The 16,394-nt window shown below is 46.0% G+C and overlaps 1 protein-coding gene across 4 annotated transcripts in view; it reads left to right on the forward strand.

The window, feature by feature from the left end:
* STARD13 (StAR related lipid transfer domain containing 13) overlaps positions 1–16,394 on the forward strand; it is a 514,731-nt gene that overhangs the window by 227,221 nt on the left and 271,116 nt on the right. For all 4 annotated transcript variants that reach the window (XR_009456449.1, XM_019498243.2, XM_059717011.1 and 1 more), the window contains one exon: positions 11,303–11,336. Coding sequence is in view for 3 of the 4 variants with exons in the window: in XM_019498243.2 (XP_019353788.1) it covers positions 11,303–11,336 (34 nt within the window). In the remaining variant the exon portion in view is untranslated. The remainder of the gene's footprint in view (positions 1–11,302; positions 11,337–16,394) is intronic.

Genomic DNA, 16,394 nt, shown 5'->3' on the forward strand with positions numbered 1-16,394 from the left:
GTTTGTGCCCAGCTTCCCCTTCATTAATCCGCCTATGGATGCTGCTGCACAGTAGCCTAAGAATACTGCACAGCATACTAGCACTGCTGGTGCTGTGATGCGCTACTACACATTATTATTTGGCTACTGTGCAGTCAGCATCTCATGTAGACATACCCAGCATTTCTGACATTCTGGTCGTTGCTTCAGGCATTGTTTCTGAATTTTACCCAAAGTACTGTTTAATTCAAAATACAGAAATAAGCCTGGAAGCAGGAAATAGAACTAGAACTTCTGGCACTTCTAGGTGAATATTAAATTCACAGGGTTATACAGATACATGCTTCTTTTTCACTCTGTCTCTAGTCCTGTGAATCTTGAATCATTTTTTGCAAAGTGGCCTCACTTTACTAAAAGAGATGGTAGGTGTCCCTCCATGCAGCCCAGCCTGCAGCCTGGTGGTTAGCACCTGAGAGATGGGAGATGTAGGTTTGACTCTGGAGGACTATAGAATTCATTTAATGCAAGTCTCCCACTTCTTGAATAGTCAAGTGCTTTAACCACTTGACTATTGCATAAAAAAGAGCACTAATATCTCTTCCTCAGGTGACAGACTTTTAAAAGAAAAGAGTGCATTTAGTTCAAAGTCTTATTTTGCACAATTACATCAATCTTATTAAAGGTGTCTACTGCTGATCTGATGATTTTGTTTTTCTAGCTTGCTCCTTTTGAACTGGCTTTATGTATGTATAGCTTTAAATTAAGGCCTGGCAGATTATTTAATCAATAATATTATTTACAAGCATGAGTGCCAGTCTGTGTTTTCCAGGACCTTTTCCAAGCACAGTTAAAAATGCTGTCCTTCCATAACTGTTAATCAACAAGAAAAGTCATCCAAATATATCAAATGCGATTTGCAGACAGTGTGATGTTTTAGGACTCTACAGCTAATTTTTTTCCCATAGAATATAAGCCCACAAAATATAAAACCTGTTTTATTAACATCAGATGTCAAGTGAGCCTGTCAAAATGCCAGGTTTTATTAGATAACAATGATATTTTTGAGCCCCTATCTCTGCTGAATGAATTTCCTGGCTTTTTATTAAATGTCCAGGAGAGCCATGTTCATGCTATACAGATATGCTAATCATTTTTCTTCTTCCTTTGAGGGTGTGATTTACTTAGAGTTAATGATTGGTGTTTGACAGGTACTTTTGAATACCACTGGCAGATTTGAGCATATTTGAAATGTTTATTTTGGGGGTTTCAAATGACTAAGAACTAATGTAATTTGATGGGGAAGAGGGAAGTAAAAGTCTTGGGCAGAAAACTCATTTTTATTTTGTGAAAGTGACAGATGATATTAAAGGACTATCTGGCATTGCAGAATCATTGTGCTGTTAAGGATTAAAATGATCCCGAGGCCATTAGATTCACCATTTCATATTCATTTTCATTGTTAGAAAAAGCTTTTATGTGACAATAAACTTTTTGGGTTATTATTAAGTTATCTAATATAGTAGTACAATAGATTTCAAACACATTACAGGTCAGTCACATCATACGCGCATTTAACTTGCGCGAATTCAACTATACATGGGGTGGGAGGGGGGGGGGGTAGGGCTTGAGTTCGCACGCGTGCCCGGAGCTGTGTGGCCAGCCGCTGGGTGGCAGCGGCAGCGTGGTGGTGGCGGGTGGCAAGCACCCATTCCCACCACCACCCCATGCTGCGCCGCTGCTGCCGGCCGCACAGCTCTAAGCACGGCTCCGTGGTGGCAGCAGGAGGTTTTGGAGGCAGAGGCAGTCACCGCTGGCAAGATAATACGCAATTTCACTGTACGCGATTTTCACCTTACATGCAGACTTTAGAATGTAACCCCCGTGTAAGATGCGACTGACCTGTATTTGTACATGCCAAAGATCATGTGTATATTTGGGGAAACTCAATCACAAGATGAGTGTTTAGATTCATTGATGGGTCCATAGTTTTGGTTTTTTCTCATTACCATCATTTCTGCTTTATTTGGTTTACTTATTTGCATACTTACACATTTGGAATCCCTTTCAGGGCTATCTTCAGAATTTTGAAGTATTCCTTAGGAGTCCACCTCCACAATCTTCTCCCTTCTTTCCCTTACTCCCCTATTTTCTCTATTCATCTTAATCTTCTCTTTTTCCTGTGTCCTAAATATTCTTCTCTACAGAAATGAGTCTTAGATATGTATGGTGGTTTCAATAGGAATACTCACATACTTAACATTATGTCTGCATTTAAGTAGCTTACCTTGTTGAATTAAGACCTTTCTCTCTCCTTGCCTAGCACCAGGTGCAAAAGGTATAGTAATCAGAAATTTACTCAGAGTGATCTAGTAGAAAGAATACTGATTAAGACTATCCACAGCCCATTATGTAACAGAGATGAATGTCCTCAGACAGCAGACCCCACACAGAAGGATTTGATTTGTCTTTGGATTCTATTTGATACTTCCCCTTGCAAAAGGACTACAGCTGGACTTGTTAGCAAATGATTTCTTTATTATTCAGAGCAGCAGGTGCTGCAGTAGCCTTTTAGCTAAATTTGTATTTTCCCAGTACATGATTTCTGTTTATTTGATTGGATGCTGCCAGGCTGTTTAAATGGGATGGGAGTCTTCCAATAAGTGTACCTTGTTATACAATCAGTTCTATCACGCATTACCATTATCATTTCCATAAATCACTTTTAATCTGGCATATTTCTGTTGCTATTTGGGTTTGTTCCAGCTATAATTTGCATCTATTTTATCTATTGTCCTAAAAGGACTTAGGAAGTTATTGTAGCCTGAGGCTGATTGCACAGTAACAACTGTGTCCCTGTGGCTAGGCTGGAACACATTACAACTAAGTATGAGGCCAGGACTGAGTTATTATTTACATAACATTAAAAATACTTAATCCTGTGCTTTTGTATTTTGACTAATTTAAAAGCACAAACTGAATAACAAAAATCAGGTACCTATACAGGAACAAATATGCTGATAAACAACTGATATTCAGTCTTCTCTGAAGACTCTAGTCCTATGTTTTCTTAAGTTTCTCAAAAAGACTGAAAAAAATAGACCATACTGTAAAGATAAAAAAAATGGAGGGATTTTTGGTTCAAGGGAGGCAGTAGTTACAAAGTTTGTGGTCTTGATATGGAGCATATCCCCCCAAGAAGTGCCTTCCTTTCTAAACCAAAGGGTCTCTGGCTCAGCAGCTCTCAACCAGGGTGCTATAGCAGTGCCTTAAGATCCTTTTAATTGTGGCCCAAGGTGCCATGCAATGTTAGCACTGTTAGATGTGCAAACATTATTCACAAGATACACCCAGAATTTACAAATAGGAATCCATAGTGTTCAAAACATTCTCACGTGTTGCAGTCTTTCTGGGATCTGTGTAACAGAAAAATAGCTGTTATTTTTCCATAGTTAAAAAAAAAAATAAAAAAATTTGGAAACTAAGAGCTAGCATTCTCCAAAGGGTGCCTCAAGTCTAACAAGGGGTACCTTGAATATAAAAAGGTTGAGAACCACTGCTGTAGTATAATCATTCCTGCTAAGCGCTTCTCTGACAGTATGACTTGCGAAGACTGGTTCTCTCTCTTAAGTAGATAACTCTAAGACCCTGTGCAGTTTTAAAGGTTAACAACAACTTCAATCCCATCTAAAAGCTGATGGCAAACTGTGATGCAACAGTGTAATGTATTCCCAGTGAAAAACTCTACATAAGAAGTGGACAACTTACATTTTGCATCAGTTTTCGTGAAAAAGTCCCTGATAATGGGGTTGAGCACTTTGCGCTGCTCAAATGTCGATTGGTGTTAGTGCTAGCTCGAGTTCAGAGCAGTCACACCTTAGAGCTAAAAACCTTCTCTGACTGTCCCATACCTGCACAGTAGAGACTTGCCACTGAAAGGCTGGTGAACAGAGGTCTGATTTGGAGCTACAGCTGACAGTTGCCAGTACAGGCCTGGTGAGCCAGGACAGGCTTCTGTTTCTGGTCTCAGTGGGGGAGAGGGGGAGATATGGGTTGTGGGGCAGAGAGGGGCAGAAACATGAAGCTGGAAAATGGAGAGTTAATGGAATGGGGATTAATAATGAAGTAGGAGGTAGAAAGGAATTGTGGGTAGAGAAAGGGTGGGGAATTGAAGGAAGACAGCCCCTGAAGGAAAAAATAAAAAAGAAAGAAAAAAAAAAAAAGAATTCAAAAAGCAATAAAGAGGAAGTAAATTAAAAAAGGCCTCATGTTTTAATACATTGGGATTTGGGATTGGGAATGGGGGGTGGTCATTCTTCCTGGGGTGGCTGGGAGGTGGGAGAAGTGAAGAAAGGCACTTCTTCTATTGCCCCTGACCCAGGAGGGAAGGCCCAGCTCATGGGGATCCAATCTGGCCGCCTACTTTGTTCCCTGGACCTTCTCTATACCCCACTCCTGGACTCATCCATTCCCTGTGATCTGACTAGCCCTGTGACCTGGCATGTATACTGCAGGCTGTTTGCATGGGGGCACACCCCTGGGGGCAGGAAGGTCCCGCCTCCAGGGGCAAGAGGAGAAGTTGTCTTGGTGCCACAACTACCCCTTGAGCAGTAGAGTTCCGGAGAAAGTTTATCCACAAAAAACAGGAGGGTGAGGGTTGGGACACTGTATTCTGGATAACACAGATGAGAGATAAAACTGCTTTAAATTGGTACAACTTTAAGCTGCCTAAAGTGTGCTTAAAACTAGTTTAAGGTGTTAATGTGTGGACAATCTAGGGGTTAAGAGCTCTAGGAGCCACCTAAAATTAATGTGTAACAAGGCCCAAAGAAGAGGTCACAACTGTTTAACTAGGTACAGGTAGAAGAGTTCTGGTCACTGCTTGTATCTGATCATCAGGGATCCGTGTTTTCCATTTCCTGTGGGAAAACAGAGAAAAACATGGATTTCCTTCTTTACCTTAGGAAAACACAGATTTCTCCTTTTAATGGAGAAACCTGTGGATTTAACTATTTTTCAGAGAGCTCTCTGCAGGCAGTGGGGGCAGTGGTTGTGTCCCTTGCTGCTATTGCATGTACAGGGGGTGCCTTGCCAGAGCAGCATGGAGCTCACAGTGACAAGTAGCTTCCCCACATGGCTCCGCTCTGTCCTCCAGTGCTGGGTCACTGGCACTGGGCTGCGGAGGCCTCGGAGGAGGGCAGCAGGGCGGAGAGCCCAAGCCTGCAGCAGACATCCCATGCCTGCCTCCGCCCTGCACACAAATCTGGGGAGCACGGGTCCCCCTGGGATTACATGCAGTGGCAGGGAGTCGGCCCCACCCCTCACCTGAGCCTGCAGTGAGCAGGCAGAAGGGGGGCAGCTGGGCTCTGTGCTCCACTCTTGCAACAGCTGCTGTTTCCTGCAGGCAGCAGCCAGGGCTCAGGTGCTGCTGCAGGAAGCAGGAGACTGGAGACCCAGGTCCCTGTTCCCATAGCGCTGGCAGCTGGGGTCCCCCTCTGGCAGGGCTGGGGGGGTGGGAGGGGTAAGGAGCACCAGCGTGGCTGTGTTCTGTGAACTAAAGGGACAAGGAGAGCTCTGATTTTCCAAAAAACCCAAAATCAAATACCAAAATTTATAGGTATTTAGAAGGAATCTAAATCTAGTTGGTCTAATAAAAGATATCCAATTTACTCAAAGAACCTTGTCTGCCTATGTCCTTATACCAACACAGCTACAACTTACACCCCTGTAAATGTTTAGAATGTATTTTATCATAGTGACTGAGGCACTGGTAGACTTCCAAATTGCTTTACAATGGTGAATATATCAAGAAAACATTGTGTTCAACTGATACCTATCTATATAGTGGCCTTTCATTTTAATCACGGATTTTGGGGGGGGGGGTTATCAGAGAATTTGTGATTTTTTTTTTTTAAATCAGGGAAAACCAGGATCCCTGCTGCTCATTGAACGCCTTCTTTGGATCTAATTAGAATTCCTAGATTATGTAGTTGATATTGCTATTTATTGCTCCCCCACAGCGGACCAACATGTCATAAACCACTGGTCTGACCACTGATGAGCTGTCTGAGCTTCAGTAGACTACTTTTTGCCCCTGTCTGCAGTGGAAAAAAAGATGAGAGGTATCCCCTTTATATGCATATATATATCTTTATTCTTTCACTAGGGATATATAAGGGATACCTCCCATCTCTTTTACACTATAGACAGTGTACACCTCTGGGGGATGTGAGTGTGGGTATGGCAGGGTGTCTATGTGGGGCCCTGTAGCAGGGCACTATGGTGCCTGGTACTGAGAAAGCTGGGAAGACTCCTCAGGTGCCAGTTGCTGAGGCAACTAGAGGGAGCTAATGATCCGCACCTGCCTAGCCAGCTGACAAGAAGGGGCAGGGCCTGGCTCCTATATAAACCACAAGCAGGAGGCCAGGCAGCAGTTCTCTGCCAGCAGCTAGAGAGGAAGGAGCTCCCCGAGCAATGAGCCGAGAACCGCAGGTACAACCCAAGCCGGGTAAAGGATGACGGCTATAAGCCAGGCGGCTTTAAGTTATGTTATAGCCTAGGGGCTTGTGTTTTGTTATGTTGTTTATAACCGGAGGTTTGGGTGAGGCTATCACGGGATGGAGGAGGCCTCATAGGGGACTCACACTAGTGTGGGGATCCCAGCGCTGGTGAGGGTGCAGTATTCGGGGTGTATAGACCCCAGCCCCAGAGAAGAGGGCATTGTGGAGAAGCCCCAGTGCAGGCATGGTGAGCCCCGGAGAAGGGGGCAGCAGTGCGGTGAGTCCTGGAGAAGAGGGGCAGCTGAGAAGCCCCAGAGAAGGGGGCATTGTGGAGAAGCCCCAGTGCAGGCGTGGTGAGCCCCAGAGGAGGGGGCAGCAGTGTGGTGAGCCCCGGAGAAGGGGGGCAGCATTACTGAGGAGCCCCGAGAGAGGGCGGCATGGTAGAAAAGACCTGAGAGAGGGCTGCATGGTAGAAAAACCCCAGAGGAGGGCGGCACTACAGGGAAGGCCCGAGAGAAGGGCGGCACTACAGTGAAGGCCTGAGAGAAGGGCGTGGAAGGAGGGAGACAGAAAGAGAGACTGAACAACGTCTATTCCCTCTGCGAGGCTTGGGGCATGGTATTGGGGTGGTAGGAGCCATGCATAGCCCATGAGGCTTAGGTACGGGGTCAGAACCTTATAGGAGAGACCCTCAACATACACAATAGGATTGGTAGTCTCCCGCTCACATACTAATAACATCAAGACGTGGCAGACGAGATTAGAGCAGGACAGCAGAGGTCCAAGAGGGCTCCAAGGGTGTCCCGTGTAAGGCACAGATGATCCGGAAGATGGCGCTGGGGAGGGCGACCTGTCACAGGCCCCTTCCCACATGCCCCCCACATGGCGCACAGCCCCTAACACCGGTGGCAGCAGCAGGCGATTGGCCCTCTGGGCACTTATGACCTGCAGGGAGACCTGCATGATGAAGCTGGGCCCACCTCGTCCTGTTTCCTGATGTCATGTGCCTGGTCCTGCTCCCTGCTGGCCAGCCTTGTCCTGCTCCCTGATGCCACGTGCTTCTCACAGCCACACACTTCTACCAGCTCTGGCACCATGCTCTGGGCTCCCACTAAGGCAGCAGGGAGTGGGGCCTAGCTCCATCACAGGGGCTCCCTGCCACTCCCAACTGAGGCCCAGAAGCTGCACATGACAGCAGGGAGTGGGGAAGGCTACTGGCTTCATCACACAAGGCCTCCCCTGTCCCCAAGTCCCAGGAGTTGCACATCAGCTGCTGAGAGTCCTGCGCAGTGAAACCAGGCTGACCCCATGCTCCCACCAACTCAGGCTGCATGCTTCTACCAACCCAGACTCTGTGCTCCTGCCACTCTGCACGTTTCTGCCAACGCTCCTGCCCAGCACAGGTCCCATGGCTCTGCACACCAGACAGCCCTGGCTCCAGTGTCTGAGTTCCACACTCCTGCCAGGCCTGGCACCATGTTCTGGGCTCCCACTCAGTTGCACCTTACCATTGTCACTTCCCTATCTGCTGCTCAGAGTGCTGCAGCAGTGAAAGGAGGAGGAGCCACTGGAGGCTGGGGGAGCCAAGCATTTCCGGAGGCAGCTGCAGCAGCAGCCCCACCTGGAAGCTGTGGGAACACAGTGCTCTGCCACAGTGGAAGTGGGTGGGGCTTGGCCCCATGCAGAGTGCAGCAGGGGCAGTCACAGGCCAAGCCAGATACAATTAATTCATGGGTGCCTGCCCATGAACTGGAGGACTAGATCCAGCCCGTGAGCTGCATTTTGCCTACCCCTTCCCTAGACACTCTACCATGCCCCTCACTGCCCTCTAGGCATTGGCTCCGTTACCTGAAGTGGCCCCCTGGCTCCACTCTGTCATTTATTATCCCACATATCCACATGCTCAGCTCCATCCTATTGTGCCCCAAGTCCAGCATACCCCCAACCCCTTTGCACCCCACTGAGCCATCCACTGTCCCCTTGAATATTTAAACCTCACTGTATACCGTTGTCATGGCGCGAGGTCCTACAGGATGGTCGTGATCTTCCCAAGGACCCCTTCCTGTGCCAAGTTGGCCCAAAGGGCACCCTCACTTCTCGCCCGCCACATCTTTGATGGAGATTAACTATATGGGAGGCTGCCTTATGTCCTCTTGGACATGGTTTGCTGTAATATCTGACCCCGTGGACTCACGGACCCCTTGTGGGTCCCGCCCTGCAATGGGTGCTTCAGGGGCACCCTAGCCTTATGGGCTACGTGTGGCTCCAACCACCCCTGTACCACACCCCAAACCTCGTAGATGGAATAGACGTTGTTAGGTCTCAGCCTTGCTATAATCTGGCCCCTCCCTCTTTTGATCTGCGCCCTCTCTGGTGCTAGGGTTCTCCATGGCCCTATCTCACAATGACGCCCTCTTCTCTGGGCCTTCTCCACAATGCCGCCCCCTCTCCTGGGGCTCACCGCACCTGCATTGGGGCTTCCCATCAATGCCTCTCTCTCTGGGGCCTCTCAACTGCTCCCTTTCTGGTGCTGGGGTCAGTGCACCCTGAATGCTGTGTCCTCACTGGCACTCAGGTCCTCACACTGCTGTGGGCCCCTATGAGGCCTCCTCCAACCCCTAATAGCCTCACCCAAACCACCGGTGACAAACAGCAACACAAACACAAGCCCCCTTGGCTATAACAGAACTTAAAGCCACCTGGCTAAAACTGCATTACTCAAACACCCCAGGGGTGTGCCATCCTTTATCCGGCATGGGCTGTACCTGTGATCAGGCCTCTCCTCGCAGCTCTGCTCAGGGAAAGCTCCTTCCTCTCTGGCTGCTGGCAGGGAACTGCCCTCTGGCCTCAGCCCCTGGGGTTTATAAGGGAGCCAGGCCCTGCCCCTTTTATTCAGCTGACCACTGGCAGGTGTGGGTCGCTTGCGAGCTCCAGTTGCCCCTGGTAACCAACAGCTGTGCTCTTTACTTACTGCTAGGGCTCTTTACCTAGCAGTTTCTCCTCTTTAGGAGCAGGGTACCCATGTACTCTGCGACAACCGTTATATCCCCTAAGCATCTCTCACCCACAATCCTTCTTGCTCCCACCCCCACTTAATCCCATTTCAGCCCCACAACCCCAAATCCCATCACCCCTCATGCCCCTGGCCCCACAGAACAGCTTAACCTGCTTTTAGGCCTTGTGAACCTGTGCTCTGTCTGATCCTCTTCATCTCTGACTTGGTTCTTTAGATGGACCTCCTGGCTTCTGGCCTCCCAGCTCCCCTACACTTGGACTCTGCCCACTCCCCTTGGATCTTGATTGCTTCTTCAGATACTGGGTGACCCCCACATCTGGCCACCCATGACCTGGCATGACACTGTCCAGTACAGGTTCCTGGGTAGTAATATACCTTTATTGGAGATGCTGGAGGTGAGCAGAGGAACATTACCAGGAATAGATAACAGGATAATGGTAGAAGAAAGGCTAGCTTGACTAAAGGAAGATTAAGGGTTGTTAACAATAATGAGTCAAAGTCAATTGACTCTTTCGGTTCTGTTTGAGTAGAAATGAGGCTGTCCACACCAGGCTGTTTGTTTTAAACTTTCAGTGGAGCAGGAATTAAAGTGGGGTGCAACTGTACCCTCAACCCCATCCCCCACAGATCAGCTCCTGCTTGGTTGCCCATGGTTTGGAGTGTCCATATACCTACTGGTGCCTTCCTCTCTAACCAAGTAAAACTTAGAAGGGCTAGCTGATGGAGTTAATGGTGCTTTTGGATCTGGGCGCTTGAATACAGGATCTACTGTCATAATTTATACTTTATTTAAGGTATAACAGAAATTATTTAACTGTTTATTTAACTTGCTGTATTTATGAAAACACATGCATGTATTTAATAAAGATGGAAACTTCAGGCTCCCTCACCAAAAAAGGGTGCAATATAAAGACCAATCCTAACTCAGTTCTCCCTTGTATTTGACAAGGGAAAATTCCCAATATCTCGGCAAAACTCATTAAAACCATATAATATAAAAGCTTCAAGGAAATTTTTATTTGAAGTTATCTTTGCATGGATGATCCTCATCAAGGCAGAAGAGGAAGTGTGTTACAGGAATGATAATAGAGCAGTTTAAAGCTTCTGAGGTCTTAGTGCAGATGGTTGTCCATATGGAGACTATCATGTGACAGGATCAAAGGATGTGTGATAGCAAGAAATAAGAGTGGCTATATCTCCATACGCCTGCAAACTCAAATCGGTTTGTACCTATAAACTCACTGGCATCCAGTAGAATCAGAAACACATAAACTAAATGAAACTGCACATTTTATATTAAACTCATTTTGTTTCCAAAGTTCATTCCCTGGAGAGATTTTAAGTTTGTCATAATACCTAGTTCTGTATAGGGGGAGGATGACTGATAAATAATATTTAGTCACTGGCTTTCAAAATGAGGACATTAACTTATCTTGAAGATAAAATCCTTGCATGGGGGAAGTGACAGATCCAAAGGAGCATCTGAACGTGACTTTAACACCATGTTCATAATTTTCAGCTACTATGGGAGATTTGAATCGGACAGATCAAATACTTTTTAATATTAGCTAAATCCCTCAGTTGGCTGTTACACTTATGAATCGGGTCCCTAATAGAAGTTTAAAAAAAAATAAGTATTTTGTTTCCAGTGTCTTTTCTTAAGAGTTCAGGGTTCCAATGGCCAAAAAAGATTATAATGATGTATCCATGTTCAAAATCTACTCTTATTGTTGTTAATTCTATATCCTAAACCTATTTGGCAAAATATATTATTGGTAAACTAAAAAAAACAACTTTTTTTTTCTTACAGCTGCTTTTTCAGAAACTGAGCAGAGAGAAAGCAGGTAAGTCCATTGTCTTCTACAGAAGACATTGTATTGTTTATGAGTAACACTCTCCTGAAAGTTTATTGAGGCATAATGTAGGTATATAATGAAAGTATTTATATATCTTAATGATACATCCATAGGAATTTCTGAATACCAGACTTAAGTTCTGCATTTTGTTTGGTGCTATAGCTTTACACAGTTTTGTACTATTGTTCACAAATGTTCATCTGATGGTTGGCAACGTTTAGCAGGCTCAACTGCTTGGTATGGACAGCCTTATTTCTGCTCAAATAAAGCCAACAGAATCAATTGACTTTGTGGCTCATTATTATCTACTTGATTCCTGCTAATCTCTTCACTCCATAGTTGTTAACAACCCTTAATCTTGGGTCCAAGGCAGAATGTATTAGGACCCAAATGCTACCATAGCTGCTTTTCTGCATCAACCAGATGCGATGCAACACTGGAAAGCACCCATCTGCTGCCTCCAGCACCACAGGTGATAGCTTGCCAACCCCTAGACACTTAGGATAGAATTCTGTCACACTCTGTGCACTTAAATAATAGTCTTCTGGCTTCATAGACCGTCAGTTAAGCAGTTTGGCACTTAAGTATTTTTGTTATTCTGAAGTCTTGATGTGTAATCATATGTGTATAGCTTATAAGCAGGAAGATACATGTGTGCCTGAGCACAAGTTTCAGAAGAAACTCCCATGTTTTAGTCTTAGTAGCTTAGTGGTTAGGGAAGGGGTGGGCAAAATGGCAGATCCAGCCAGCATCTGGACTCCATTTCCCAGCAGCCCAGGAAGGTGGGAGGCAGTGGAGACCTTCCTCCAAGGCCCAGATGGAGACTTGCTGTGGGGTGGCGGGTGGGACCCAGGGGCCCTGTGGGGCCAGGGCTGGAGGCCTGGCATGGGGGGGCCTGGACATGGGCTCCAGTGCCCAGCCCTGACTGGTTAGTTGCTGCTGGGGCAGCTCCACATGGCATTGCTCCAGTGCTCCCACTGCATGAATGCCACATGCACCCGGAGGCTGGGCGGGGGGGGCACAGTGAGCTGCTGCAGGCAGTAACAGTGCTGTCAGTGGTGGGAGTGTGGCAGCAGCAAGCTGCCGCAGGCGGCCACACCGCTACACGTATGTGCCCCCCGCTGCTGAGGAAGACTTCGCTGCTGGTATCAAAACCTTCCCCAGCATGAGAATCCTGTGCCCACCCAGCTTCAGGGACACAGGCTGTTCAACAAAGTTTTGAATTGTGTCCTGCTTCTCTGCACGCTCTGTAGGGGGGAACCTGGGGCCAGGGGAGAGGGGGCAGGGGCAGGGGCTAGGGCCAGGGGCAGAGCCAGGGACTGGGAGGACCCTCCTTCAGTGCAGGACTTGCCACATGTCTGGGGCTACTGAGGCTGGTGGCTTGGCATGGGGCTCCCTGTTAGTGGTAGTGTCTGGCTGAGCCCAGTGCTCATGGCTGGCAGCATGCAGACCTGGGAGGAGCTGGTGGTCAGCAGTGGTGTAGCTGGCCATTCCTCATGGTGTGGTGTGAGTCTGGGCTGAAGGTGAGGCAGCCACTGGGCAGGACTCCCTGAGCTGCCCAGTGGGTGCCGGGGGGGGGGGGGGGCGCAGTGAAGGCCTGAGGTCCCCTCCTCTGGTGATGTACCTCCAGAGGCATCAGGGCAGGGTGTGGGCAAGGGCAGGCCTCCCCTGCTGGTGGCACTCGCCGGGGTGCAGCCCATCTCCTGGGGCACCAAAATGCAGGTCAGCTCATGTGTGAAGGGCATGGTCTTCTGGGCATGCCTGAACTGATGACTGAAGTCGGTCATGGCCACCCACTGTGTCTGCAACACCTTGGCCTTCACGCAGCACTGCAGTGCCATCCTTGAGTGGCCTTGTGCACACATCCTGGCAGAAATGGCCTCATAAATGTGGGCATTCAAGCACCCACGCTGTGTAAACTGCTTCTGGATGTCAGTCCTGCCCCAGAGTGCCACAAGGTTGCGTACCTCCTCCTGGGTCCAGCTGGGGGCCTGGACACTTGGGATTGGGGTGGGCACAGCCAGGGCTAGACAGGGATGATGTGCTGGACACGCTCCATGTACCAGCTCTCTGGGCCCCCACATGGTTATCCCTGTGATGCCAGCCCTGGAGAGCTGCCAGCAGCACCCAGGACAGGGGCATGGCCAGGGATGGGGAGCCATGTGGCAGAGGTGCTTCACCCCAGTGCCTACAAATAGACAGAGCTGGGGTTGAGCAGGGAGCAGGTGCTGGCCCTGCTGTCACAGAGAGCAGGGCCAGCAGCCCTGCGGGGAATCTCAGAGCTGGGCAAGGGACACAGCAGGCTGCAGCACTTTGCAGCACTTACCTGTGACCAAGGAGCAACTCTAGCTAGGGGACAGGACAGGCAGAGGCTGCCTGGGTCCAGTCCTGTCCTGTCCCGTCCTGTTCGGGTTGTGGGGGGTGGCCTGGTTGTTAGGAGGGATGGAACATAAGAGATGTGAGTTTGAGTCCCGTTAGCTAAAGAGTCCTTATAACCAAGTCTTCCACTTTGCAGGGGAGTGTTCCAACCACTTAGCATTCATACATTGCCTGTGGTGGCAATTATGTGCCTCTCCTTTGCATCCTGAATAGTCAGAATGCCTAAGCTCTGAGGTGGAGTGGATGTTCAGGAAGAGCCTTGTGCACAATGTTGTGTGTTGGCTGGCTCTGTGTAACTGTGCCTAGGCAGTCTGGATGGCCATTTGGAGGTGCCTAGCTCTCTTCATTGACTCCATAAGGTTCTGAGGCTCTTCACTTTGAGTCACACATCTGGAGAAAGGCACCCACGCTTTAGTTGTTCTGATCTTAGACTGTAGAAAAGTTGAAAATTCTGCTACTTTGGACTTGCAGGTTTCAAAGTGACTGCTGAAATAGCAGGAAGAAATGAAGTATTTCTGTGGAGTCAGTATCAGTGTGAGATATATGAATGTATTAAATATGCATATGAGAATCTAAATGTATTTGTTGTTGAATCTGCTGATAGCAATTAATATATCAGTTTACCTTATGTTCACAATATATTCTGTGCTGAGGAGCCTGGCAGCAGTCTTATCTATACTTGCAGTTGGAGTCATTTTATTTCTGAATGCCCTTGAACAGCTACAGCAATCAGTGATGTAAAATTTGTCAGTTTTCAAAGGGAGGGTATCTTTTTGGGCACTGTCTTCAAGTGTATTTGTCTTTATGAGGACTTTGGCAAAGCCATGTGCAGATTATCAAGGATAGGTCACTGGCCAACTAATGTGGCTATCAAGAATTTATGGTATAAGTTTGTTTATTTAGCAGCAGGATGTCATTTATTTTGTGACTGTTTATAATTATGTGAGGCATTAATGGCTTTCTTAACAGTAACTGAACACAAGAAAGAAATATAGAGAATTATAGCTGTTTCCCAAATAGGAGAGATTAGATATTGGTTTTTGATCCTACTGGCACAATTTTGCAAATGAGTTTAAAGAAAGGCTAGATAAATCATTTTGCCAAATAACCATTTGTCAAATTATAAATTACAGGATTTTTTGGATCCACTCAAAAAAATGATTTTATATTTTTCATGACTGAAACAGCAGAGTATTGAATGCTGATTAAAGCTAAACAACTGTGGATTTTCATTTTCATTATTTTTGTCCCTTTATTACCGCACTTGTATGCTTAATGCCTGGGAAGCTGGCTTAAACTAGTCTGCTAACCTTGTGTTCTCTTATTTTTTTAAATTCTCATTACCCTCTGTTCCAGAATTGCATCCTCAGTTCTTTCCAAGGGACACTTTAGTAGAAACATGGAGCTGAATTGTTTTGCAGCTAATGTATCTGATTCAGTGGATCAGCTGGCAAAGGTGCTGATCTAGTGAAAAGGCTGGCACTCTGGCCTAGAAAACTGAGATCTTAATTGGTAGCTCTGCATTCATCTACTTAACTATTAGATCAACAGAATGTAAGGGTTGCTAACTGTTCTATGCATCTTTTTCTAAATATTTCTGATCTTACATTTTTGTGCACATTAACTTTATCTGCTGTATCCACTTCATGCTTAAACTTCCCTAAGAAAAATATGACTATATTTTTTTCCAAAGCTAAATAGCTTCCATCAAATGGTGGCATTGATTTATTTTGATTTGCATTGAATATTTTTTGGTTCTTTATTAAAGTATCTATTTAGATCAACATCTTTATGTTGGACTAAGGGCTTGACTAAGACATTTCCAAAGAAAAAGAAGAGTTCATGTCACTAGCACGTACATTTTAAACACAACTGATTATTTGAATACACTTCTGTATTTTGACAGCGGAAAATTTCTTTATTGCTTTTCTTTTCTTTTGTCTCTGCAAGAATGATAACGTTCAGCATCTGTCTTAGACGAAAAAACTTTCTGCAAATCTAATGCCAAAAATGCTCTGAGACTGAAGCAAAATGATTTTCTGACAGTCTGACCACTGAAATGGAATTTTGTCCACTGAAATCTGTTATTAATTAGAACAGCTAACAAATTTCTCAATGGAACATTTTTGTCATACAATGCTGATTTATAGAAAATAAAAAAACTTTTACCAGGGAATGATTCAGTTTCAACAAATTTCCATTTCAACCAATTTGCAGGAAAATGTGTGTATCAAAATGCTTTAAAAAAAATATTTTTTCAAAATTAAAAGTACTGTTTTTCAAGTTAAACAGTTTATTTTGAAATTTAAGTAAATTTATAGTAAAATGTTTTTAAAAGGTTGAAATCTAAATGAAATATTTTTAAATTATCCGAAATAAAAAAACCCCAACAAATAAGATTGGGCCCAATGACTTTGTTTTTTGGTTTTCTTCACCTGATTCAAAACAGGAGAAATATCTGAATTCTCAAAAAGTCATAGAGAAGGAAAACTGTTACTCCTCCTGCCACCCCCAGCCCCCACTGCTTCCCCCTCTCAAATAATATACTGCATTGCAATACTTCTTCTTCCTAGTTCATTTCTATGAATTGCTTTTCTCTCCTTTACGCTGTTCAGTTGAGCATGACTTCCCCATTTCTTTAATTTTTCCTTGCTATTTTTCTCCTTT

This window comes from Alligator mississippiensis, chromosome 1, assembly GCF_030867095.1.
Source record: "Alligator mississippiensis isolate rAllMis1 chromosome 1, rAllMis1, whole genome shotgun sequence".
NCBI classification, from domain to species: domain Eukaryota; kingdom Metazoa; phylum Chordata; order Crocodylia; family Alligatoridae; genus Alligator; species Alligator mississippiensis.